Below are 26,297 nucleotides of genomic sequence, written 5' to 3' on the forward strand. Positions count from 1 at the left end.
AAGAGTGTCCCGGTTTTTCCCGTATTTTACACGAAGCCTACTTGAATTTTTATTCTCTATTGAAGTCAAAGATTGACATTATTTTTCAACTCAGAAATTATTTTATGATAATTACTACTATATATGAGAATATTAATCTCCCACATTTGCCATGGTGAACGTTTTTTTTTTCGTGGAATACATTTTAATCCACTGCTACTTGTGGTAATGCATCATTTCCCGCCATTGTGATTTTCCGTAATCTCAACAATATTTGGCAACTTTGTTTGGTTTTGGCGTCGTTTTTGGCGATTATTGGCGATGTCCCGTATTTTCCCGTATTTGGAATCCCGATGTCCCGTATTTCTCTCGAAGAAATATGGTCAGCCTAGGCGGACGGCGTAACGTTTCGAAAACAAAAATTATAAGAAACTAAGCCAAAGTCTTTCAGCCCCCTCACAGAGGCCGTGCGACCTGTGCAGTCACATGGGGCACCTCTCTAGAAAAGGGTACCAAATCCGAGTTGGAAAGTAAAAAAAATTTGTTGAGCTGAGAAACGTCATCGGGGCACCAAAAATAGATCCCGCACGGACAGAGATTCCTTTCTCTTTTCTGCCCCTACCCATTTGTATATCAAGGCCACCTTAAGATCATCGTAGACCCGGGGCTAGGGCCGAAACTAGATGCTTGGTCACCCGGAGCAAGCACGCATTTTGACGCCCCCTTGCAATGTTGAAGGAGAGGTTTCAGAAGGAAATTTGCGCCCCCTCGGGTCTAGCGCCCGGGGAACGAGACCAGCCTGCTCCCCCCTAGTTGCGGCCCTGCCCGGGGCCACAACTAGAGGTTTGTTCAGCTGTGTCAAGCAAGCATTTTGGCACCCTCTTGTAATGTTGAAGCAGAGTTGGAAACAATTCAGAAAAGAAACCATAAGGGGCCGTTCAAGTATTACGTAAGCAAACTTTTAGCCATTTTTGACCCCCCCCCCACTTGTGAGCAAAATTTCGTCATCAGCTCTGCCCCTCTGAATCCTAACTCATATTTTCATACAGGGTGGTTGATGACGTAACCATTATCCGAACCCCCCCTCATCGATGATGACGTAATACTTGAACGGCCCCTAATCAGTGTTCTTAACTAGGGACGGTTTTTTGGCCGTGCGACCTGTGCGGCTGTATGGGACGAATCCAGGTCGATGTGCCGGGAGAAGCGAATTGTGTAAGTTCGTTGGATCGTCCCGAATTTTAAAGGACAAGAAAATTTTCCAATATTATTCGGTTCTTACCTATCGCCCCCACCCCTGGATCCGTTCCTATGCAAAGGCAGACATCTTCAGCTGCGGCGAATGGAGCAGAGGTGAATATGTTAAACTGCGAAATGAGTAGAGGCAGAAATATTCAGCTCCGAATGGAGCGGAGGTACAGGCATCTTCAGCTGCGAATAGAGCCTAGGCAGAGATCTTCAGCGGCAAATAGAGCCTAGGCAGAGATCTTCAGCTGCTAATGAAGCCGAGACAGATATCTTTAGCTGCGAATAAAGTCGTGGCAGACATCTTCAGCTTCGAAAGGAGTGAAGGCAGGTGAATCCAGGGCGATGTGTCGGAGAAGCGACCTCCTGTGTAGGTGCATTGGATCATCCGTATTTCACACGGGACAGACAAATTTCTCCCATATTATTCGGCTCTTGGGAGGGGCGATCGCTCCCCGTCTGGATCTTCACTTGGGCATTGCTCTAAGAGGAGTGCGAAATTCGAGTTGAAAAAGTGAGAAGCTTTGTCGAAAAAAAAAACCGTGGGCAGGGGTTGAGCACACCAAAAATAGGTTCCGCACAAGTACAGATATCGATCTTCTCGAGCCACCCCTGTTCTTAACGCATATTGGTGCATCAGGCCACCCTCCAGAAGTAGGGCCGCTGTGTCAGATTTTTTTCACCGGATATTCATTACTCTGTAATGAATTTATAAAAACCATGGATCCTATATCCTACAGCATGGCTCGTATGCTGGGATCTCGGGTACGCCTCCAGGCCAAACTTTTCATGCGCCCCCCCCCCCCCGTAGTAAGTTTATAATGTGGGAAAATACACAAAAAATGTTAATTATCGTCCCGTGTCTGCTCCCTTCTAGTTGCGGCCCTCGGGAGCAGCATGTCTTGTGACCCGGGAGTCGGATCAGAGGGATGGGCACCAAAATGCGCCCTTGCCCCGGCTGACTAAGCATCTAGTTGCAGTCTTGCCTACTCTTATAGGAAGGGCCGCAACTAGTGGGGGTGGGCAAGCGGGTCCAGTGCTCCTGGCACCGGACCAGAGAGTGCACCAAACAATACAAAGGGTGCCAAAATGTGATCTTGCCCGGCTGACCAAGCATCGATCCTGTTGCGACCCTGCTTGTGGGAAGGAGCCTATGGATGTATACCCAGGGACGTAGCGTGCCTTCTCGGGGTCCCGGAGCAGACTTTCTTGGGGCCTCTTGAAAAGATTTATTTTCATGCAAAACATAAGTGTATATTTTTGTAAGCTCCCCATTTGCTCGAGGCAGGACTCTGGTTGCCCCAGTCCTTTTACCCTCCTCGAAAATTTCAACTATATCTCATTTTTATGAGGCCCCTTTTCTCTTGAGGCCCCACGGGCCGTGCCCGGGTGGGTCCATGCGTTAAGACGGCACTGCTGACAGGGCTCCAGCCCTGGGGTCCGGGACAATAACCACTTTTTTTTTCACGCAATAAATTCATTACAGAAGGGCCCGTGAAAAGTCTGGCTTGGGGCCCGCTAAAAATCTCAGCCTAGGGGCCCTGCTCCAGGATATGGGGAGGGGGATGTGGAATTCACAAAACTAAAGAAAAACATTCTGAAACACACGGTTAGAACAACATTTGAAAATGTAGATTAATTTAAAATTACTGCAGCATATTCCTCTTAACACGTTCCCATTTAAAAAGTTTTCTCGCTTAGTACGACTTATTTTCGTGATCTCCTAACTTTTACTAATACTTATTGAAAAATCTCCCGTTTAAAGCGTTTATCCACCAACAACGTTTTTCATGAGTTTTTGGAAAGCGCTGTAAGTGGGATTCACTGTATATGAGCTCTTCAATGTTATTACTTGTGTTTCTTGCTACAAAGTGCAAGATTGCAATCTCAATATTTGAATATTCAAATTCGAAACTCAAAACGACGCTCTGGAATAGGTTGTGTCGAATATTAACAACACTAGCTGCAACCAGCCTAAACCTCAAATATAATTAATTTAATAGTAGGCAATGAACTACCGGGGCTGTAAACAACGTAGCCTACATCCTAAATGTTCGGAAATTTGTGCTCTTAAATGTTTTTATGCATGAACTCTCTATTCATGAACAGGGGGTTCTGGACATTTTTCAAGTGTAAGCGAATGATGTTTTGGTGATAAAAAGAAAAATCACCCCTTTCAGTTGGCGCCTTTTGCGGCCGCGTAGTTCGTAGGATTCAAGATCCGGCTCTGTTCATGAAACAAAATATATCTAATGTTGGTTCTGTACTAGGTGAATAATTAGATTGGGGAAAAAATTAGGGAGAAACGTCTTACCATGTTTGGTAAGACTGAATTTCAGGTTTTTAACCAATCAGTGTTTTCACGCTGCACGCGGCGCAAAAGTTCTACTCCTAGGAAAACCTCACTAGCCACAGTCACGGTTCCACAGCGATGGGTCAGGAGGGGTGGCGAATTGTGTAAGATTGTCGCCAAGTTTTACCACATTATCCGGATTTTGGGAGGGTGATTACTTCCCACCCTATACTTCTGGATCCACTGCTGGTCTTAGATTAGTTACTCTTCTGAAACACAAAGTTTCATTCAATGTCTTTTTTCCATTGATAGATTCAACATAGCGCAAAATATACACGGAGTAAATACACACACACTCATTGGTTAAAACCTGAAATTCATGCATAGTGCGGGGGGGGGGGGGGGCACCAAAATCATTTAAGTGATGTGATTAGGGCCTTCAAACATCTTAATCCGGCCCTGTTTTCTTGGTCCCATCTTTCACTAATACTTATTAATATTTTCCCTTTAAAGCGTTTTTACGCTTACAACGTTTTTTTATGACGGATTTTGGAAAATAGTTATAAGCGGGATCCACTTACATACAACATTCAATCCAGGTGCTTATTTATTCACACCTGAAAGATTTCAAATTATAACGGTTTCAAATTATTGGATGGGGAAGAGGCCTATACAGGGCCGTAACTAAGGGGGCAACCGAGGGCGTAACGAGAGGGGAAACCAAGGGCGTAACGAGGGGAGAAACTTGGGGGTCTGGTACCCCCCCTGAAATGTGAGAAAATGACCAAAAAGGAAAAAGATGGCAGAATCTGTTGTTCTATCACTTGCCCCCCCCCCACTTCGAACGAAATTTCTGGCTACGCCCATGGGAACAACTGCCCCCGGGCGGCAAAATTTAGGAGGTGGAAATTTCGGGTGGGAACAAAGAACAGTGTCATAAAATTATCGAATTTTAAAGTTTTTGGGGGCGGCAAAAATCCTAGTTACGGCCCTGGGCCTATATTTTCGTAGGTATTATAGAGCGAGGCTATGTTCAAATGCCCAACCTTCTGCAGCGGGACTTAAGCTAGTTTGGTTTTTTTTTTCGGGGGGGGGGGGAGAGGATAGTTTCATATTTTTAGACCCCACTATAGTGAATTTGTAGAGTGAAAAATTAAAAAAATGATGAGAGTCGTTTTGAGCCCTGTTAGCCTCACCCTGTTGGGGAGCCCTGTTAATGTCATTATCAGTGATTCCGCAAACGAATGCGAAAAAGCTTCATTCCCTGGAAAAACCGTAGAGGTGCTACAAAAGTTGTAGAATTTATTTCCTTAACACCCACCTATTGTAAAACTTTGAAATTTTCATTTACCGAAAATAGGTTTTTTTGTCGGCGATCCGACCATTTTTTGGTCCACCTCCAGCTTGCATGTCTCAGGGAGGAAGCCAAAAAAATGAAAACAATGGCTAAGAATGATTTACCGTATTCGATGGCTTGTGGTTCATTGTGCGTTGCCAAGTACGTTTGCCCCTCTCCCTCGCAAAAAAATTACACATGTACTCTTAGTCGCTGGGGATGAGTTGCACCTTTCTTTCTTTCTTTCAAACTAAGCACACAACTCAGGTCTATCACCATATATGGGCGATTTACTACCTAATGAGTTGTGCCGGAAGTGTAACTGTGTGTGTACCTAACAGTCTGAGGGCACATGTAGTGTTGTGTTTGTGATTTTTCAGCGCCGCCATCTATATTTCAGAAGTGAAGTGAGTGATGTGTTATGATTGAATTACATATGTACTGTTTGTAGGTCTGTTGCTCCCTGTGGCGAGACTTTTTAAAGGGGAGATCGGCTCGCATTGGCGCCTTGAAATGAGGAACCACAGAAAACCAATTTCAGCCGACCACCACTGTGGTGAGTTGCACCGCACCGTGAAGGCCAAATCGCATGGAATCCCTACAGAACCTAGGCTATCTTTGACGGGAATACAACTGACCCTCCTCCGGCCATGGCTTCTTTATTCCTTTATTCTTTCTACCTTACCACCAGGAGAAAGCTCAAGGTCACACTTCCTCGAGTGCACAAATTTTAGCGTAAGGAAATTTGAGAAAAAGAATAAATGAATAAAAAAAAATTGAGGATTAAAAAAAGAATAAAATGGAGGTAACGGGAGTGACGTTTGTTTGAAGGCTCTTGGGGCGGGGGGGGGGGCGACGATCACCCCTATCGCTCCTCCCTGGATCCGCCACTGGACAGAACATGATGTGCCACGCGGCGCAAAAAAAACCTACTCCTATAGGTAAAGCCAGGTTTTCCTAGGAGCAGGTTTTCTGTGCCGCGTGCAACGTAAATCGCCCTGAGCGACACGCCGTCCATTCACCAATAAGAAAAAATAATTAAAAAAATTCCGTGAAAAATCACCTTCAAAAAGTAGCCAAAGATGCGGACGAATTCGCTCCGCATCCGCATCGTCTGAATAGCTCCGAATAAACCTATTGTCAAAACTTCTATGTGCGGATGCGGAGCCCGCACTTAGGTTTTGACACATGCGGACGACGTCCGGACCCGCATGAACATTTCCTAGGTGCGGAGATATTTCGGCTCGTCTGAAAGGCTCAGTATATTCCAATTGTTAAAACTTCTTTCGGACCCGCATCCGCTCCGTGTGAAAGGCCTCTAAGGGAGAATATTATCTGCAATTCCATAACACGTGTGTGGGCGGAAGCAAAAAATCATCAGCACGGTTGTGATAACGTGGAAATAAATGAACAGAGCGCAAAATTTTTTCTCGTAATGCAAACCATCGCTTGTTAACCGGGTCAAAATTTGTTCAGAAATTTTTGCTCGTTAACCGAAGTTCCACTGTAAATGCAAAACGATCCTTTTCTAGTGTAAAACATATTTACACCGATAGATGGCAGCACAGTTTTCGAAATGCGTGGGAAATATTTTTCAAAACAAATTTTCGAGGGAGATCGAGGAGGTTACCATCACTGGTTGTAGCAGACAACTTTCCTTTCTGGATTTCACAAGCCGCTATAAAGCTGACTATTTTTATTCTGAATAAATTACTATTCATTTTCGTGTCCGTCTGTAACCGCTAAAGAATGAATGGAATGGCTTCTGTTTCTGAAGCTATTGAATGAGAGAGCAGACGACTTTTCATTCTGGATTTCAACAAGCCGCTGTAAAGCTGACAACTTTTACTTTTATTCTGAATAATTTACTATTCATTTTCGTGTCCGTAACCGCTAAAGAATGAATGGAATGGTTTCTGTTTGTAAAACGCTATTGATGAGACCATTTGTTTCCTCGGTATAACGATGCCGAAACCGTTCTGTGACGTGAAGTGTCGCCGATGATATAGACTTTCCACGGCGGGGGCCCCCAAGATGATGGATATCCCTATTCCCGACGACGCACGTCGACGTCTGTCTGTCGACTCGCAAATCGCTAAGGTTGGTATTTTTCTATGTTCAAGCCGCCTATTATTGTACTAATGCGTGCGGGACTGTCTTAAACGCATCATAAGTCAGCCCCATGGAATTTTTGGCGGGGCCCCTAGCGAAACTGCCTTCGTGCCGTCCTAACGCATGGGCCCACCCGGTCTCAAGAGGAGAGGGGCCTCACAAAAATGAGAAGTTGAAACTTTCGAGAATTTTCCAGGTAGGGCCTCAAAATCATCACTTGGCCGGGGGGGGGGGGCGTCCATGATGCTCTTAAGACGGCCCTGCCTAGCAATATTTTTCATGGGGGCCCTTCTATAGTGAATTTATAGTGCGAAAAAAAAAGAAAGATCAGTCTTCCCTGGCCAAGTGATTTTTTGAGTCGCCTCCTCCCCCACACTAGCTAGAAATATCTGCATACTAATTTACATATTTGCTTTCTGAAACTGTAACCAGATGCAACTGATGTCATTTTGAATTTTTGATCATCTTGGGGAGGGCACGGGCCCTATATTCTCTCCTGCCTAAGGTCACAAACGTATCAACTGGAGGATATCACTTCGCTAGAAAATATGGTAGCAACGTATATAAAGAAAAAGGTAAACTCATCTCTATGCTATACGCAACATAACTCGAAGGATCACAATTTTAAAAACTAGGAAATGAGGAGAGGGATTCTGTGTTATTTTCAATACATAAATTTTCTCGTTTTATTCAAAATAAATATTAATTTTCATGTTTACTCATGAAAGTGCGCAAAACCACATTTGTGGTACTTGATTGAATGAGATTTCTCCTTGAATTCACTTTCAGTAAAATTTACGTAAAATTGTAACACGTTATATGATATGTAGCCTACATGCTTTAAATAGCTCAATTAATCCTTTTAAGAGCAGACATTTGTCCAAAACCCATTGGTAAAAGTTGAACAGGTGTGCCCAATATGCGACCGCCCCCCCCCCCAATCTTCAAAGAAGAGATTAGATATATTTACTCTCATCGGGACGTTTTTATTCAGGAAATTGTCTCGACATCTTAAACTATCAACGCTACCCCCTTTCCCCAAGGAGTTGTGACCAACACTTTGGGAACCACTGTGTAAAGGTAATAGAAGTAAAGAAGAAAGAAAACCTTTTTCAGATAGTCATATCTTAAGGGTGGCAGAATTTCTAGGATCGGCCCTATAACTATATTTTTGTTTTAAAAATTTCCACCCTGAGCAGTTGCCCCCTCTAGTTGCTTCCCTGCTGATAAGTACGGGAATAAAATGTTTGTCTTCTCATAAATTATTTATTATTTTATCCATGGTATACTTTGTACTTAATTTTCATACTTTTATCCATTTCTAGAGATTGAAACCTCCATACCCGAAAGTGGTCTTCCTCATACTCAGCAATGAATTATGTGAAAGATTCTGTTACTATGGGTTGAGATGTGAGTTTTATGTTTTCTTTAATTCTCCTATGAATTGCAAATTGTAAATGTAAAGCAGAGTCCACTCATGCCATGCTAGGCAAAATTCAATCAGTAAAATAGCCTGTGCTGTGCTAGACACACTTATTTTGCATGGGTTGAGGCTGCATAGTGCTGCGGGTGTGGATGCAGCTTAACGTGTGCTTCATCAGATCAACAAGGGCTTGAGTGTTTCCCAACCTTTTTGTCCCATTGCCCCCTTCAGAAATTTTCTCCCATCGCCCCCCCCCCCCCAACGCAATCTAACTCATAGAATCCTATGTTATACCCGTAGCTTCTATCGCCCTCCAGAACATTCCATCTCCCCCAGGAGGGGGCATTAATGCCCATGTTGGGAATCACTGGTGTATTGAGTGTGAGGGCCAGGCAATGAGTAGAAACATGCACCTGATGAGCACAGGAGTTGCTTGATTGAAATATTTCCAGCCATAAGAGCACTAGCATTATTTATACAGCACAAAGAAAGGAAATGTTGAAAGAATAATTATTTTGATGAAAGTTGACTTTCTGACTAATTCATGGAAACATGTAGATGCCATCATTGTTTCTACTTTCACAGAATCCCGAAAACCACAGACACCAATGATACATCAGGAAAATGCGGTACGAGAAAGATAGGAAATAGCAGATGTAATAGTAAAAGCAAAAATGTTAGTCTCCTGAAGGCAGATGGGCACATTTCTTGAACACGAAACACTCATAATTCTGATAATTCTCATAAATTCGTTGGTACTATGCATTTAATGTACACACAACACTTTCACAAAGAGGAATGTTCGCAAAGTGCATGTACAGTGTAATAGCGGTAAATAAGCATCTTCCTATAATTTATATATTTTTTCTGTCATTTTACCTTATATAAGTGCCAGCAAATACTCAAATGTTTAAGGCGTTAATCACGTCGATGTAAAATTTTCTTTGATTGTTTAAGAATTAATTTCTCTGATGCACTCTTCCTGTTCTATGTATTAATTATGTGTGTTGTATATATCAACTATGAATTCCAATATTTCCAATCTCCTATCTCTTGCTAATAAGCCCACTACTCTGTTATCATAAGTGCACCCATAACAACTTCACTACATCTGAAAGTTAGGTGTGACTAATTGGTGTGTATTACTATCCTATAACTAGAGGTGTCTTATCTAATAGTCAGGGGTGGGAACTCTGCGCTAATTGCACCGCACTGTGCCAAAATTAACATCTTGCGCCATCCTGCTCCAATAGGGTATTTTCGTATTTTTCTGCGCCAAATAGTAAATTTCACTTCAACTATCGCCTTATTTAACCCATCGGCCCATCATCAGGCTTTCCATTGCGGAACCCCGATAATATCCGTGTTCATGCAACTGAAGATGGTTTGCAATGGTCTTTCAGCTGCAAAGCGCAAATGCAAGTCAGTTTCCATTTTCAAAAAAAAAAAGTCACCACTAGCAGCAGAAATTATTGTAGTCGATCGTCATTGCGTCAAATCCCGACGTTTCATGAAAAAAAATTTCATTCCGGGAGTAAAAAGAGCATGTCCGCCGAATTACGATTGCTAGAAATTTAGAAACTTTGCAGAATAACAAGCGTTAAATCGCCTATGTTGCAGAATAATGAGTGTTAAATCGCCAAATAGCGAGTAAGACTGCCAATCTCGCCAAATAATGAGTGTCAGATCGCCAATCTCACCAAATAATGCAGAATGCAGAATCGCCAACCATCGTGTTGATTCTTCCGAAATTCTCTCCCATTTTGCAACAATTTCTTTCTGAGTATAAAAAAATTGAAAATTTGATATAGAAAATTTATAATATCTATATAAAGACTAGAAAATTTTTAGCCTATTTGAAGGGCGGCTGTTTCAGACAGCAAATAGTGCTCTCAGTAAGCAAAAATCATCTTAAATAGACTGGTACGAAAAATTTTATGACAGCCGCTCTTTCAAACAAGGTGTCAAAAGCCTGAAACACCAAAAACAAAAAACAAGCTGATGAAAAGATTAGAGATGTAAAATTCTCGAGAATATTCTTGAGAATATTCTCATCGAGGAGAGTCATCTCTGCTAGGACTACTATTATAAATAACTTCAGAATATTCTTTTAAGTTCTTGATGAGAATATTCTTCTCTTATTTATAATATAGTTACATATAATATCCTTGAGAATATTCTCTGGAAGGACTACTTTCATAAATTACTGGGGAATATTCTTATCGAAAATAAAAATTATTCTGAAGTTATTAATAATAGTTCTTCCAGAGAATATTCTCGAATAGTCCTCCATGAGAATATTCTTCAGTTAACGAAATCTTTCCAGAGAGTATTATCAAGAATATATGTAATAATATGTATTATAATAAATAATCTCGATAAATAACTTGAGAATAATAATTATTTTTGATAAGAATATTCTCTAGTAATTTATAATAGTAGTCGTTTGAGAGAATGTTCTCAAGAATATTCTTGTTCTCCGAGTGGTCCAAAAACAACTGCACTGTCTTTTGTCATCAAACATCTTTTCTAGAGATGTGAGGTGAGTGATGACAAAAGACAGTGCAGTTGTTTTATTTTGAAAAAGGGTGAGGGTTAATGAAAATAGAAAATATTGTTGTTAATTTTGCTGCTCCAATTTATAAATATCTGCTCCGAATCCTATATTTTGCTCCAAAACTGCTCAGAATCCTCAATTTGCTGCTCCAAAACTGCTCAGAATCCTCAATTTGCTGCTCCAAAACTGCTCAGAATCCTGAATTTTGCTGCCCCAAAGCTGCTCCGAAATGGACTTTATCACTTCCCACCCCTGAATAGTGTTTCGTTTTGACTTGACTGTGTTTTGTCTTGTTTAACTCATATGCGTTTAGAGTAAGCATAAATTTGTATATGGCTCATGAGCTTAAGAGCCTCTGTTCCCAATCTTTGCCACCATCTCTATAAATACCTATAGAACTATTGGGTTTGAGGCTTCCCCCAATATGTTTCCAATAACTTTACTCCAACTGAGCACTCCATGTGTTAGTTGATTAAACTCTTATAATATCAGTGATTTTATTTATTGAATCATTTTTTTTGTCTTATTTCAGCTGTTCTGACTATCTATCTGTATCGAATCCTCTTGTACAGTCATAATGAAGCTACTATGTACTTCCACATCTTTGTTTCGTTATGCTATTTCACACCTGTTTTAGGTGCCATCATAGCAGATGCCTGGCTTGGAAAGTACAAGTAAGACTGAATTATGGTGTTATGAACTTGAAGTATTAAAAAGCATGAGAGAAAAGAGATAACCTTTGCTCAACATGGGGCGTTTTAAAAAATCTGTAAACATGAGAAAAGGATTTACATGATTCAGATCACATCTTAAAATACTGTAAATAGTACACTTTGCCATATCCCCCCACATTAACCACTATTCCACATAACATGGAGAGATGTCATCCTGCATGCCAGGAAAACTGCTGTTCAATAAAAATCGCAGAGTACCTATATTACAAAGACTACACAATCGAAGGAAAGTGTAACTGCTTTCATGTCATATTTTGACACTTTAGGGCAGGTTATAGATAAGTTTGTGCAGGGGCGTCAGAAGTGTATGGGAACTTGTGAGTGCTCATCTTGATCGTTATGTAGTAAATTTTGGTTTCTGAATCAATTCAGGCTCAGACCCATGCCATAAATTACTGCGGCTGTTTCAGCACCCACAGCATTCCTGGCTTCGAGGTCATCAGGCCACAGCTCTAGATGTAGGCACTCCTATAAGATGTTCTCTTGATGCCAAGTTTTGACAATGTTTCCTTAGACACTAAAGCTTTTGCAGTGTTTTCCAGTCACCACAGAGAGCAACAGACCTACAAACAGTACAAATGTAATTCAATCATAACACATCACTCACTTCACTTCTGAAATATAGATGGCAACACTGAAAAGTCAAACACAACACTACATACACACTCAGACTGTTAGGTACACACAGTTACACTTGCGGCACAACTCACTAGGTAATTAATCACCAGCAGATAGTGATAGACCTGAGTTGTGCTCAGTTTGAAAGAAAGACAGAGTTTCTTAGGCATAGGTGCTCCTGTAGATGCTCTTTTGACTTTAGATAGATGTGAAAGCTTTTGCTGATACTCTCTAGATCAAGGGCAATGGAAATGTTTGGAACTTGTGGGTGCTCGTCTCGATCCTTACATGGGGAATTTTAGTCTCTGAATCAATTCATTGAGCACTCAGATACATTCTATAAATTACATAAATTAAACAACCCTGGCTGAGATGCCTCTAAATTTTGACAGTTAAAGGTAATTTTTTTACTCGGCTTCGTTCTTTCCTTTTTTTAACGAGTGGATTTTGATAATTTTTTTTATTAATTTTCAATTAATTTTTAGCATGTTACTTTCATTAAAAAAAGTAATTGGTTTCCATATCATACATATATATCATTCCTTGACTTTTTAAAATTTTGGACAGTTAAGTACTGCTTTTAGCAGTTAAGAACATTTTAAAATAGTTTAGGACTGTAAAATCCATGTAGCCTGTCCGAAACCCCAACCCTGATTTTAATCTTTGATTAGGTGAAGAAAAAACCTGGATAAACAAGGGTCCTAAAAGCATTTTATGACACAGTGCAGCTAAAATACGAGGAAAACATAAATGAATTCTGATCTGTTTTCCTAATGTTTTTCCTTGTTACATTGCTGAAACAATGCTAATTGTATCAATTTTAATGGGTTTTTTCTCTTTCTCATGTAGGACCATTTTGTATATCTCCATTATTTATGCGATAGGATCCATCCTTTTATCGTTAGGCGCTGCTATGCATTCACTGAAGACCATGGAGTAACTAGTTTTCTTATTTTGAAGCAATACGAATTCTTTGTTTTGCTTTCCTATTATTTCTGAATTTTCTGTAATATTAAATTGGGAATTTTACATTATAATTACAGTTGGTGCTTGATTTTTCAGAACCTTCAATTTATAAAAACCACATGTTTTTAACTAATTTTCTATTCCCAATTAATATACACTATTCCTTTAAATGTCTTTCCCATTTACGAACTAGTTTTCATGCCCCTGCGAGTTTGTAAAAATGAGAGTCGACTGTACTGTATCAAGGAAGAATAATAATTACAGAGACTTCTTTAATTTCTAAGTTACCACCAGAATCATATTTGGGGGAGGGGGTTTAAATTTGGCCCGAGGTGGCAAGTGGCAAGTTCTCATGGGAAGGCAGATTAAGAGAAAATTAGACCAGAATGGCAGGAGGAGGGCAGTAAATTTTTTTTTAGCTTATTGGTAACATGTCCAGTAATTTTTATTTCATCTGTACCACTAGTGTTTTTTTCCTGTACACATTATATGTCATGCAGTCAAACCTTGTGAAGAGATCATTCTTGAAAAAGCAAAAATATGACCTGCAAGTGAAATTGGCCAATAAACAAGTATATTCGTTCATTTTTAAATATGATAAAAGTGGTATGGCACTATCGTCCAAATGCTCAATTGACCATTTTTGGGAAATCTACAGCAGAATTTTTAAAATTATGAAAAAGCGTGAGATTGAAGGGAAAATACCTAAGAACTTATTTTGCTGCTTTTCAATGAAAAATAAAAAAAAATTCTCTTAAAATTTCATTGGGAGAAGTCTAATTGGCTCTATTTGACCTTTGATTACTGATAGTACTTTAAAGTACCACATTCTTTTTCACTTCTGTAATATCCGTTATATATATATATGTTGTTGGGTGTTGGTATTTTGAAGTATAAAACCTGTCAGGTGTCAACCAGAAGGCTGAAAATTGCTATTGGTCTTTTGAATATGGGACTCAAGCCTGTATGCAGGAGACAGAATGGTGTGTTGCATTGTAAATTTATGAATAAATTGGGGTGTGGCTCAAATAGCCTCAGCCCGTAGGTTACAGTGTCTATAAAGGCTATAATAACGATTTTGCGATTGCCAGGTGACAGCACAAGTGTTAGATTACTAGTTTTTAAATATGGTAATTGATAAAATTCAGTTGCATGTCCCTCCCCCCCCCCGCGACGTAGTAAAAGTTTTTACTTCATTATGCAAAACTGTAATGCAGTAAAACACTGCATCCCACTAAATGTTCTCTAACAAATGTATACAAAAAATAAATGGTTCTCTTTGGTGGCAAAATAAATATTCATTATTATGTGTAGTTCACCATATTTGAATTGGTATTTTTATTTTTAATGTAAGTGTATAGTGCATATAAAACTTTGAAGTACCATATTAATTAATTTGTTTTGTATTAAATTTTATGGAATTTTTGGTTTCAGTTAGAATTAAAATGACCTACCTAAAAATTTACGTGAGTCAACACGAGTCAAATATTACACTAGTCAACAATTTTTTACTATTTTTATAACAGGATAGAAATAAATTTTTTAGACTAATTTCGGGGTGCTGAATTCAAATATGGTTTTAAAAAATCTCTATTATATGCAGAGACATTGAAATGTAGAAAACATGAAGGGGGCTGAAAGTTGCCAGTTATACCGTATATGCAGGACTCAAGTGTTTATGCAGGAGAGGGAGGGGTGCGTTGCATTGTATATTCATTAATTATTGGGAGGGGATGCTTGTACTCTTACCTAAAATTTATAAATTTTATGAGGTAACTAAACAGCCTTAGACCCCAAATTCAGCTGCTTATGATCATGTACAGTTTTTCTGTGTTAATGATTGTCATTTTTTGAAATGCATTATATATATATATATATATATATATATATATATACACTGAAGAGCCAAAAAAACTGGTGCACCTGCCTAATATCGTGTAGGGCCCCGTGAGCACGCAGAAGTGCCGCAACACGACGTGGCATGGACTCGACTAACGTCTGAAGTAGTGCTGGAGGTAATTGACACCATGAATCCTGAAGGGCTGTCCATAAATCCGTAGGAATAAGAGTGGGTGGAGATCTCTTCTGAACAGCACGTTGCAAGGCATCCCAGATATGTTCAATAATGTTCATGTCTGGGGATTTAGGTGGCTGTCCAAGTCTGTCGGAATGCACAATGGACATGAATGGGTGCAGGTGATCAGACAGGATGCTTACGTACCTGTCACCTGTCAGAGTCGTATCTAGATGTATCAGGAGTCCCATATCACGCCAACTGCACACGCCCCATACCATCACAGAGCCTCCACCAGCTTGAACAGTCCCCTGTTGACATGTAGGGTCCATGGATTCATGATCATGAGGTTGTCTCCATACCCGTACAGGTCCATCAGCTCGAAGCAATTGGAACCGAGACTCGTCAGACCAGGCAACGTGTTTCCAGTCCTCAACATTCCAATGTCGGTGTTGGCAGGCCCAGGCGAGGTGTAAAGCTTTGTGTCGTGCAGTCATCAAGGTATATGAGTGGGCCTTCGGCTCTGAAAGCCCATATCGATGATGTTTCGTTGAATGGTTCGCACGCTGACACTTGTTGATGTCCCAGCATTGAAATGTGCAGCAATTTGCGGAAGGGTTGCACGTCTGTCACGTTTAATGATTTTCGTCAGTCCCGTTCTTGCATGATCTTTTTCCGGCCGCAGCGATGTCGTAGATTTAATTTTTTACCGGATTCCCGATATTCGCGGTACACTCGTTAAATGGTCATACGTGAAAATCCAAATTTCATCGCTACCTCGGAGATGCTATGTCCCATCTCTCGTGCGCCGACTATAACACCACGTTCAAACTCACTTAAATCTCGTTAACCTGCCATTGTAGCAGCAGTAACCGATCTAACAACTATGCCAGACACTTGTTGTGTTATATAGGCATTGCCGACCTCAGCGCCGTACTCTGATTGGTTGCATATCTCTTTATTTGCATACGCATGCCTGGACCAGTTTTGTTGGCTCTTCAGTGTATATCATATAATGTATATACATATATAATGAAAAACTTGTGCATCTTGAAAGTGGAGCTAAATGACATGCTATTAATAAAAAAATATAAAACATTTATTACGATAGTTATTCTATCACATTCAGACATACTTATACATATATGTGTATGAAATAATGTGTTTTTTTTCTTTATACATATAATATATATATAGAGTACATATGTATTATACGCAAAACTAAATTTATACACATTTTTCCAGTATTTTATACAAATAATTCTTTTTTTTTTCTTTTATGTATCGTGTTGTCTTCTGTAGTAATCAGCTAATCACTCATCATTGGAAGGCCTTGATACCACTCCTCCATAGTTTAAATTTCTTGGTCCCTACTTGTTCATTTATAACTACCAGATTATCAGGGAAAAATTCAATTGAAACTGCATTTTCAGACACATTCAACATCCAAGATATTTATATGAATTGAACAAATCTTGAACAAGCTGTTGGTAATTCTCCTTTCTGTGGTTCTCTAAGCACTCTTCACATACGTGAATGACTGCCATGCAATGAGTTCTTTTCTGTTTAGAATCTCTGTAAAAATAAAATTCATTCAACAATTTCCTTGTATGAGGACCTACAAAGATTTCTTTTTCCTTTTTTTGCCTTAATTTCGCTTAAAGTTTTTCTTTCGAGTGGAGAAACCATTACCAGATTTGTCTATGGCCTTCACAAAGCGTTTCCATCAGCCCCCAATTTAATTGGAAGTGGTGGCAGCAAAAAACACCAAATCAACAAGAGGATTATGATGAATGTTATTTTCTCCTGGAATGAAGACATCTCATTTACGTCAAACTTTTCTGTTATAATGATCTTCTGAATGTTTACTCTAGCCCCGCTATCCCACATGCAGAGAAAGCAACAGAATTTGATGAAACCATTTTGAAGTCAAGCAAGAAAAATATTACTTTCAGATTTCCACATAGTTTCTACATACCGTATATACTCGTGTATAAGCCGAGTTTTTTTCTGGAAAACTTCGTTCCCCAAGTGGGGGGGTCGGCTTATACTCGGGTCAGTTTTTGATGAGAAAATATCGACCCCCGCAATCAGTAGTCATTTTTTTATAGTAGTGATTTGTGTTCAAGAAACCGGCATTATTGGTATGGGATATGTTCATACCCCATAGAACCGATGTCAAAGCCGAGGCAAAGAAATCGAAAACATCATTGGTTTTGATACCAGGTGGGTTAACGTCGAATGTACAACCTTTAGATATGAGCATCAACAAGCCTCTCAAAGACTATTTGAGGCATTTGTGGATCGAATGGATGAGTTCCGATGATAAAGAAACTACAAAAAAAGTGGTGCCTTGAAGAAACCTGTACATGAGGCGTGGAATTCTGATTCCGCCGATCCTTCAAAAAGTGTTCCATCAGCAATGCGATGGACGGAACTGAAGATATCCTGTGAAAGTGGCAATGGCGATGCCGCACCCCCTATGACGATCCAATGGATTACCATGAGCTTGGAGACATAGAAGAAACGGATTAAAAAGTTTGAATAATTTCTATTGTAAATTTCAGTAAGCTAATCATTTTGCATGAAAATATATGATTTTTTTTTCTCTGAAATTCACGGATTTTTTTGGGGTCGGCTTATACACGGGTTTTCAATTTATTGCGGTTTTGGTGGTCCTGAAGTGGGGAGGTCGGCTTATATATGAATCGGGCTTATACACGAGTATATACGGTATATCGGTCATTTTATTGCAGAGAGAATGCTCTTCATACTTCCAGTAGTCATCCCCTTCTGTATACCAGAGGTGTATGCAGGAGGGGATGAGCATAGAAGACTTGTGCCCCCCCCCCCCCCCGCAAGTTGACCAAAAATTATAAATTTTTTTATATATTTCTGTGGAAATTTTTAAATATTGAAAGAAAATACCTTTGGATAGCATTTCAACCAATTTCTGTTAATTTAAATGTTTTTTGAAGGATGAAAACTCCAAATTTTTCTGGAAGAAAATTTTTGTGCACTCTCCAAAGGTCGATTCTGCATACACCCCCTGTGTCAGAAATATATATTATGAGTTAGTATATAAATAATGACACTAATTTTGACATATTAAATACCAAATAAAAAACTAGACATGATAGCTACTTTTCAAGGTAAGATCTGAAATCAGCACCCAAAAGTTAAAAACAGCTAAATTTTTCCATGTTACAAAAACCTTGTAGACGAGTGTAATTATTTCATTTTTTCATAATGAGGTAGCGAAAGAGTTAACAAGTTTCTCTCAAATCTTTCTGTTAAAAACCTTGCGCAATAATTATTTTAATAATGCAAAAATATCACTTTTTTAGAAAATGTATAAAAAAAATTTGTATGCTTCTCTAAACAAAATTATCGTAGTCTTCCAAGACAGTTTAGGTTTTTTTGTGACCAGAAACTAAATATGAAAAAATCTCTGCCAGAGTTTTAAATAAAGTGTTTTTTTTGTTTGGTTTTCATAGTGCTTTTACTTGAAATTAATGATTTTGAGGCATTCCTTTTGTCGAGATTAGATAGAAATTGAGAATCTTTAAGGAGTCCATCCCATCCTGTAGCTAGGTTTCTTAGTCGAATTCCCCCTCCCAAACTGAGCTCTGCAGGCCTACCAACCTTACCCATATTGGAGCCATATTACATCAAATGGAGGTAAAATGCCAAATTGACCATTGAACTTATGGTACATTGCAGACAGGTGAAGAATAATTTAACCTCCTGCCCATGCTAATAATACAATTTTTTGATTAATAGGGAGGTTGCTCCTCTGTATCAGCCTATGGTTAGGGGTTGACTTCGACATGGGGGGGGGGGATTGCAACTAAGATCACTCTGTGACTATATTTTTAAATTTTGGGACCCTGAACACACTACCTCTTTCCCATGCGGGAATCAGGACCTGATCTATATTTAACTAATCATGGTCTGATCTATATTTAACAAGTTATGGCCTCCACAAGGGTGGAACTGACAGGGCAGTTACGTTACCATAATGTTTTGTTTTTCCATGCTATAAATTTACTATAGAAGGGCCTGTGAAAAATCTGGCTGGGGGGGGGGGCGGCGTAGGGTTCCTGATCTAGTGTCGGATTAATGCAATTTTGTGGTGGGGGGGGGGCAGTTGATTGGAAGATGCAACAAACCAGGGGCCTGGGGTTATGAGATACCTCCACAGGTAATTTTATTTTGCTCTCGGGGGCAGTCACCCTTCCGCCCTCCTTTGAACCATCAATGCTCTGATCTAGGACATGGAAGCCATGGAACAAGTAATTGTGAGGCTGAATTATGAAAAAATTATGAAATCATAATTTTTCCAATTAATTCATACCTGGTGAACATGCAATATCAGAAGGTTTATTTTCTAATTCCCCCCCCCCATAAAGAAAAATTTACAAGGGGAAATTAATAATTCCGTTTTGTAGATTCTCCAAGCATAGCTACTTCTCATTGATTTAACATTGAATGCATGTGTTAGGGAAAAAATTCCTCAAAAAATCAAATTTCAAGAAAATGAAAAATATCTTGATTCTTCTTTCCTCCTCGTTCACTGACAGAAAGCAATGTCGGCATTCACGCATGTGTACTTGCTTGTAAAATCCGTTCTGCCATACCTGCTGATGTTTGTGCCGGATAGCAAAAATCGCACGCGTGTGTATTTACTAAATCAATATCGCCAATTTCAACTCAATGTAACAACAACAGATTTTCCTGATACATCATGCAAGCACGTTTCCTAAATCTTCATTTCGATGTTACATTGGAATTTAGAGATTAATCTCTCGAGAACATTGTAGAAGATGAAAGTGACGGAAACAAATATAAACACTTAATGAATATTTTAACACTGAACTCAAACTTATGGACTGACACTGTGAAAGAAAAACCAAAAAGAATAAAAAAAACTGGATTAATGATGACATATTAAAAAGTATAAATTATAAAGAAAAACTATAGAGAAAATACAAAAAAAATCCTCTTATAATCTCATATAAATTAGAATACAAAGAATATGAAACAAATTTAAAAAAATACATTAAAAAAATTAAGCAGGAGTATATTAAAGATAACTTTAAAAAACTGGGAAAAACAAATGACTACAATGGAAATAATTAATGAAAATATATTAAACAAAAACATTGGACATAAGGCACTGCCAGAATGTGAGGACCCTATGGACTTGGCCAATCACTTCAATAATGACTTCATTACTGGGAATTCAGACACCAATGAACAAAATAGTTTTTGCATGTACTGTATGGAACAAAATAATATATCAACCAGTTCTATGTATTGTACTGAGATAGATCAAGAAGAACTGAAACAAGTAATGAGACCTAAAGGAAAATAAAGCAAGTGGCTATGATGGACTAATCCCTAAAATAATGAAAATAATTTCAAAATACCACCTAAATACATTTAAAAAATTAATTCTATTTATTATATTAATTCAATTTTAAATGGTATCTTATCATGAATTAAAATACTCTCTCGTCCATCCTATATATAAAGCAGGAGATAAAAATGATCTGATAAATTACAGACTGATAAGTATACTTCCAGTTTTTTCAAAAATAATTGAAAAATGTGTTAAAAAACAACTTCTAAATTTCCTAAATAGATAAAATTTCTTCTCTTCTAATCAATATGGATTCCAAAAAAATAAAAACACAGAAATGGCAATATTAGATCTAAGTAACTATCTAAACAATTGCTTCAATAATAATATGTATTCCATAACTGTGTTCCTAGAAATAAAAATAACATTTGACTTTGTTGATCTGGAAATATATATATTAACAAGTAAACTATTTGTAATAGGAGTCAGAGGAAACATGCTTAAATGGTTTGAGTCATACTATAATAAAAGACAACAAGCAGTTGTGATTCAGAAAGAAATTAGTTCCATTTGAGAGGTGAAGAAAGAAGTACCTCGAAGATCTGTACTGGGGCCCAATGCTATTTTTGATATATATGATTTATGCAATCTGAAATTAAATGGAAAGTTGATAACCTTTGCTGATGTGCTTTACATAGAAGATACAAATACATTAGATTTAATAAGAAAAGTAGAAGATGATCTAACAAATATTAATATCTGGCTAATAAAACAAACTAAAACTTAACATACAAAAGACAAAATATATCTATATGAAAACAAGAAACATGAATCTCAATGAAAGCATACACCTAAAAATACATAATCATTGTCGCTGCCAAGATAATGGTGATTGCTATTGCCAAGAAATAGAAAAAGTTCATGAGTACAATTATCTGGATATAATAATACAACATGACCTTAAATGGAACTTGCACTGTGACATCTTAATCAAAAAAATCAGAAAATATGCAATAATCATACATAAAATAAAAAACGTAATCAATGAAAAATTTTTGAAAGACATTTTATGCATGGATTTATTCAATCGTTAATTATGCAATTTGTGTTTGGGGGGGAGCATATCCATGACAATATCTGGAAATTAGATAGTATGTATGATAGAATAAGATCTCAAATTATAACAGTTTGTACGAAAATACAGTGCCACACCATATCTCTAAGACAAAAGTACATATATAGAATGATGAAATAGAACCACAGGTAGATACAATAGAGTATATCAGGTACCAAAGCCTAATAAAACACTGTATAAAAAAAGTTTTTCCTATATAGCCCCTAAAGTTTTAAACTTATTTTATACTGAAAATCAAATTAACACTAGAAAAAACATAAATCATATAGTATTTGACTTTGTTAAAAATAATGATTATGAAATGATTTTAACAAATACGCTGTAATCAGATATAAAAATAGTTTTGTGCACTATGTACGTAAAGAGAGAAAGAAATTGTAAAATGATGAATGGATGTATATGGTTGTGATTGTGCATATAAGTATAGATAGATATATGTATGGTGTTACATGTAATGTACAAACTGATATTCATAATATGCAATTTAATTATAAAACCGTGATTATGATTCTCAAAATGAGAAATCTAACATTTTAATGTATACCGTAATCGTAAATATATAAATAGAAAAATATATAGCATAACATGTCTAATCTTTATAAAAGCTGTTGTCTGAAACATATATGATTATAACCCTCTTTAGACCTGCTGGAAGGACTTATTAAGTCCCTTGAGGTCACAAAGTGTTTGTATTTATGTGTCTTTATGTTTGTGCCTATGTGTCTTTATGTTTGTGCCTATGTGTCTATGTTTGTGCCTATGTGTCTTTATGTTTGTATTTGCATATATGTCTGTGTTTTTGTGATTTGTTTATTAAAAAAAAATTAAAGATACATCGCGAGTTCAAAATCAGAATATTGGTGTGGTACCTTACACGTTGGTGGTTTATTATAAAGCGATACATCACTCAGTCCTAGTATACAGAATGTTGTTTTAGTGGGTTTCTGCACCAAACGAAGCACCAATTAATCAATTACAAGAGACCAGTATAAACTCAATTTCGAATTTTTTGTCAGTTATGGGATTTCGGAAATAAGTGATTCAAGTATGATCCCCCAGTTAGGGCAATAATGGTTATATAATACAGTAAAACCTCCTCTTTGGCAGACACCAATGGGATGAAAAAATTTGTCCGTAGAACAGGAGGCTTTTTTTATTGAAGTTTTTAAGATTAAAACATTATATTGCTATAAAAGAGGGGGGTAACTGTTAAATAAGGGGGGGGGGGATTCCACTGTATATACTATTCAAAATAATTTAGTATTTGCGGTTTTCTCTTGACTTTTTGCCTTTTGTCATTCTTTTTATGTTACATATAATCAGGTCAATCAAATTAGACTAACACTTATAAATTTGTTTCAGAATTTTTTCTATGTTAGGACTTGCTTTGATAGCCTTGGGAACTGGTGGCATAAAGCCATGTGTATCTGCATTTGGCGGAGATCAGTTTCGGAAAGGACAGGTAAAATATTTTTTGCAAACAAACTATTTTATTACAACATATTTCACTGAAATCTGATACTCAGTTGATCATTTTTCTTGTGAAAGTGTCATTTTGTATACAAGAAAAATGATCATCCCAAACTGCAATAGCTTCATCATGGCTAACATCATAGTTGCCTTGGCAGCTCAACCTGATGCAATTGATTGAAATAATGGCTGATGTAAATTTGTAAAAATTGATGCATAAGATGTTTTTGCAAAAATGAAACCTGTTCGACATCTCTAGGTATCGAAAAGCAAAATACCCAAGGAAATAGAAAAATTGGTACTTGATCACCCCACAACCCCTTTCTCTGCATTAGCCGGCTTACTATGAAACAGGTGTGCCAGCATGCTGGAAATCTGAATCATACATTCTAGCTAATTCTGAAATATCAGCATTCTTAGAATCAATTGAATTGGCTGACTTAAACCTTGTCTGTCACTGTATTTTGGTCATGAACATGGCACAGGTCTTGAATTACTTTTTTCTTCTTAATCAGTGATACATTCTATGTGACATAATATTTAAGTACTGTATTCTCCCGTGTTAGCCGGCATGCCAGGAAGTTTTAGTCACAGATTCCGGAAAGTTCTTGAATATAAAATCTCAATATCTTTACTCAAAGAATCAATTGAATTGGCTGAGATCTGAACCTTGTGTATTCTTTGCATTTTAGTATCCTTTATGCTTTACAAACTACCCTGGAAATTGTTTGAATTTCACATTTGCTTTTGTCACCACAAGTCTTGATTTATTGCGAATCTCGTATGCAAAGCACACTCATTCTCACAGATTAGATGAGCTACATGGAAAAACTAGTAGACTGCAATGTATTTTTGTATTCTGTGAACAAGTTTAAGGTTTGATTGAGCATAACAAAAACATAATATGCGAAAGCATGTTTCTCCAATCTATGAATATGCAACAAAAATCTGTGCAAAACACAATATCTGTATTTCGTATTAGACTGGCGACAATTAGATTGGAGGGATAAATATGTGGGTCATTTGATAGGTAAGGTAAAAAAAAAGGGGGGGGGGGGTGTTCACTTTTTTTTTTGGAAAAATTACTTCATTTTACACCATTGTCTCTTTCAAGCTCCACACACTCTTTCCAATTGTGTTACAATTTCTTTATCCTGTCAAGTAATTATGTTTTCTTTAGATTTTAAAAATAGTCGTTTACAACTGCAATGGCTTCTTCATTTGGTGAATTGTTTTTTCTACCAAGTTAAACTTTCAACTTTGGGAACAGGGAAAAAGTCATATGGGACCAAATCCGTAGAATTTGGTGGATGAAAGATTAGTGCACAAAGCCTAATTCAAGCAATTTGGCCGTTGATCTGTGAGATGGGGCATTGGTATGGTGAGAAGTTTTTTGTTTGCCAATCTTGGTTGTTTCATCTGCAGTTGTTATTTCAAATTTTCCAAGAAAAATGCTACAATGTTCCCCAATTCCCTCTTCCCAATTTCTGTCCATCTGTAGACATGTATATAGACCAAAGGTCTTGAAAGCTTTGAGCCAATATTGACAAATTTTCTTTTGAAATGTCTTTTGCATTTGCTTTTTATCAATTGTTAGCAATCCAGGCACTCATCTTGCACAAAGCTTTTTCACTTTTCATGGAGACTATTGTAAACCATTCTGTTAAGATGCCCACAACATCAGATATCATGCACCTTCACTCTGTGATCATCTCTGATAATACCATAGATTTTTTCAATGATTTCCACAATGATGGCCTAAACCTGGCGCCCATGAGGCCATTCTTTAGTGGATGTGCAACCTTTTCAAATTCATTGGTCCACAAATAAATGGTCTTTAATGATGGGTGCAGAGTCCCCATGAACATATTGTAATTCAGCTTTGATCTGGGCTGCGTGCAATGATTTTAGATAAAAATGCTTGAAAAACATTTCAAAAGGCACTTTTAATCATCCACTTCCAAAGTAACTGTTAAGGTCAGAACTTAAAGCATCGCCAAAAAATGAACCACAAGCGCAAAGCTCTTTGTGCTTAAACTTATTGTGTCAGGTTTTGAAGACTGATACTTTGCAGTTCTAATAATTTGAAAGCAATCATGCTGCTATCTCATAGATATTTACTTGACTTATCATACAACTTTCATTATTGCTGGATTTTCATTATTATCAAATTTCTGTGAAAAACATGTTTGCTACTGTGAATTTATTATTATTTGTGTATTTATCCAGTATTTTATGTAGATTAATGCTGATCTTTTGAATGTATAATATGATCCTTGTCGAAAATCTCTTTTCCCAGCATGCTGAACTCCAGCATTCAAAAGGCTGGGTTCCCCTGATTTTTATGGCATGCCAGCTAATGCGGAAGAATATAGTATATCAATTCTCATTCTGCTATAATTGAACCTTTCTTTTTTTAGGCTTAGTTTGACGGCGAGAATTCTGCTAGATGTTTCATGTTTTTTCCTTGGTCATGCATGTAAACTACTAAAATTTCATCTTTCTATCCAGGAAAATGAACTGAAGCACTTTTTCATGCTTTTCTACTTTTCGATCAACTTGGGCAGTGTATTCTCGACGCTCATCACTCCGATTCTGAAAAGTAATTTTTCCCCCATCATTCAGGAATTAAATTCTTGCATAAAAAATTGATTCGTAATACACAAATCATTATGCTATACATTTTTTCATTGGTAGATCAGAAATTTTCACTGAAATGAAGTGACACAGAGCACATGCACCATCAACATCATGATAGCAGTATTATAGAGCTTATGTGCGTTACTTGTCCAGCAGGGTTGGGTTTTTTGACAAGTGTCAAAAACTGGTTTAAACCATAAAACTGTCACAAACTTTAATGATGCTTTTGAATAATATTTTGAACACAATAGGTTGATAACATGATGACTAACTTACTTTTTTGTACATTATGTTTTATTTTTAAACACTAATTCATTACAATAATTGAAACAAAATATTAATTATAGTTCACAATTTTGAATTTTTCGACAGACAGAGTCTAGAACAGATAATACATTATTTTATGGTCC

General features: G+C 37.6%; 1 protein-coding gene across 5 annotated transcripts in view; it reads left to right on the top strand.

The window, feature by feature from the left end:
* The first annotated feature begins 6,470 nt into the window (after positions 1 to 6,470).
* Positions 6,471 to 26,297, top strand: part of LOC149080858 (solute carrier family 15 member 1-like) — a 65,563-nt gene continuing 45,736 nt past the window's right edge. The window contains exons 1-6 of one of the 5 annotated variants that reach the window (XM_089237530.1): positions 6,471 to 6,953; positions 8,291 to 8,375; positions 11,478 to 11,619; positions 13,147 to 13,233; positions 23,140 to 23,239; positions 25,759 to 25,849. In XM_089237530.1, coding sequence (XP_089093656.1) covers positions 6,888 to 6,953; positions 8,291 to 8,375; positions 11,478 to 11,619; positions 13,147 to 13,233; positions 23,140 to 23,239; positions 25,759 to 25,849 — 571 coding nt within the window. In that variant the 5' untranslated portion in view covers positions 6,471 to 6,887. Of the gene's footprint in view, positions 6,954 to 7,339; positions 7,541 to 8,290; positions 8,376 to 11,477; positions 11,620 to 13,146; positions 13,234 to 23,139; positions 23,240 to 25,758; positions 25,850 to 26,297 lie in introns of those variants that run through there. The other 4 variants (XM_089237531.1, XM_089237532.1, XM_089237533.1 and 1 more) reach the window with 4 other exon arrangements.

This window comes from Pholcus phalangioides, unplaced genomic scaffold (genome assembly GCF_987345545.1).
Source record: "Pholcus phalangioides strain wild (caught in Gottingen) unplaced genomic scaffold, Ppha-v1.0 ptg000010l_1, whole genome shotgun sequence".
NCBI lineage: Eukaryota > Metazoa > Arthropoda > Arachnida > Araneae > Pholcidae > Pholcus > Pholcus phalangioides.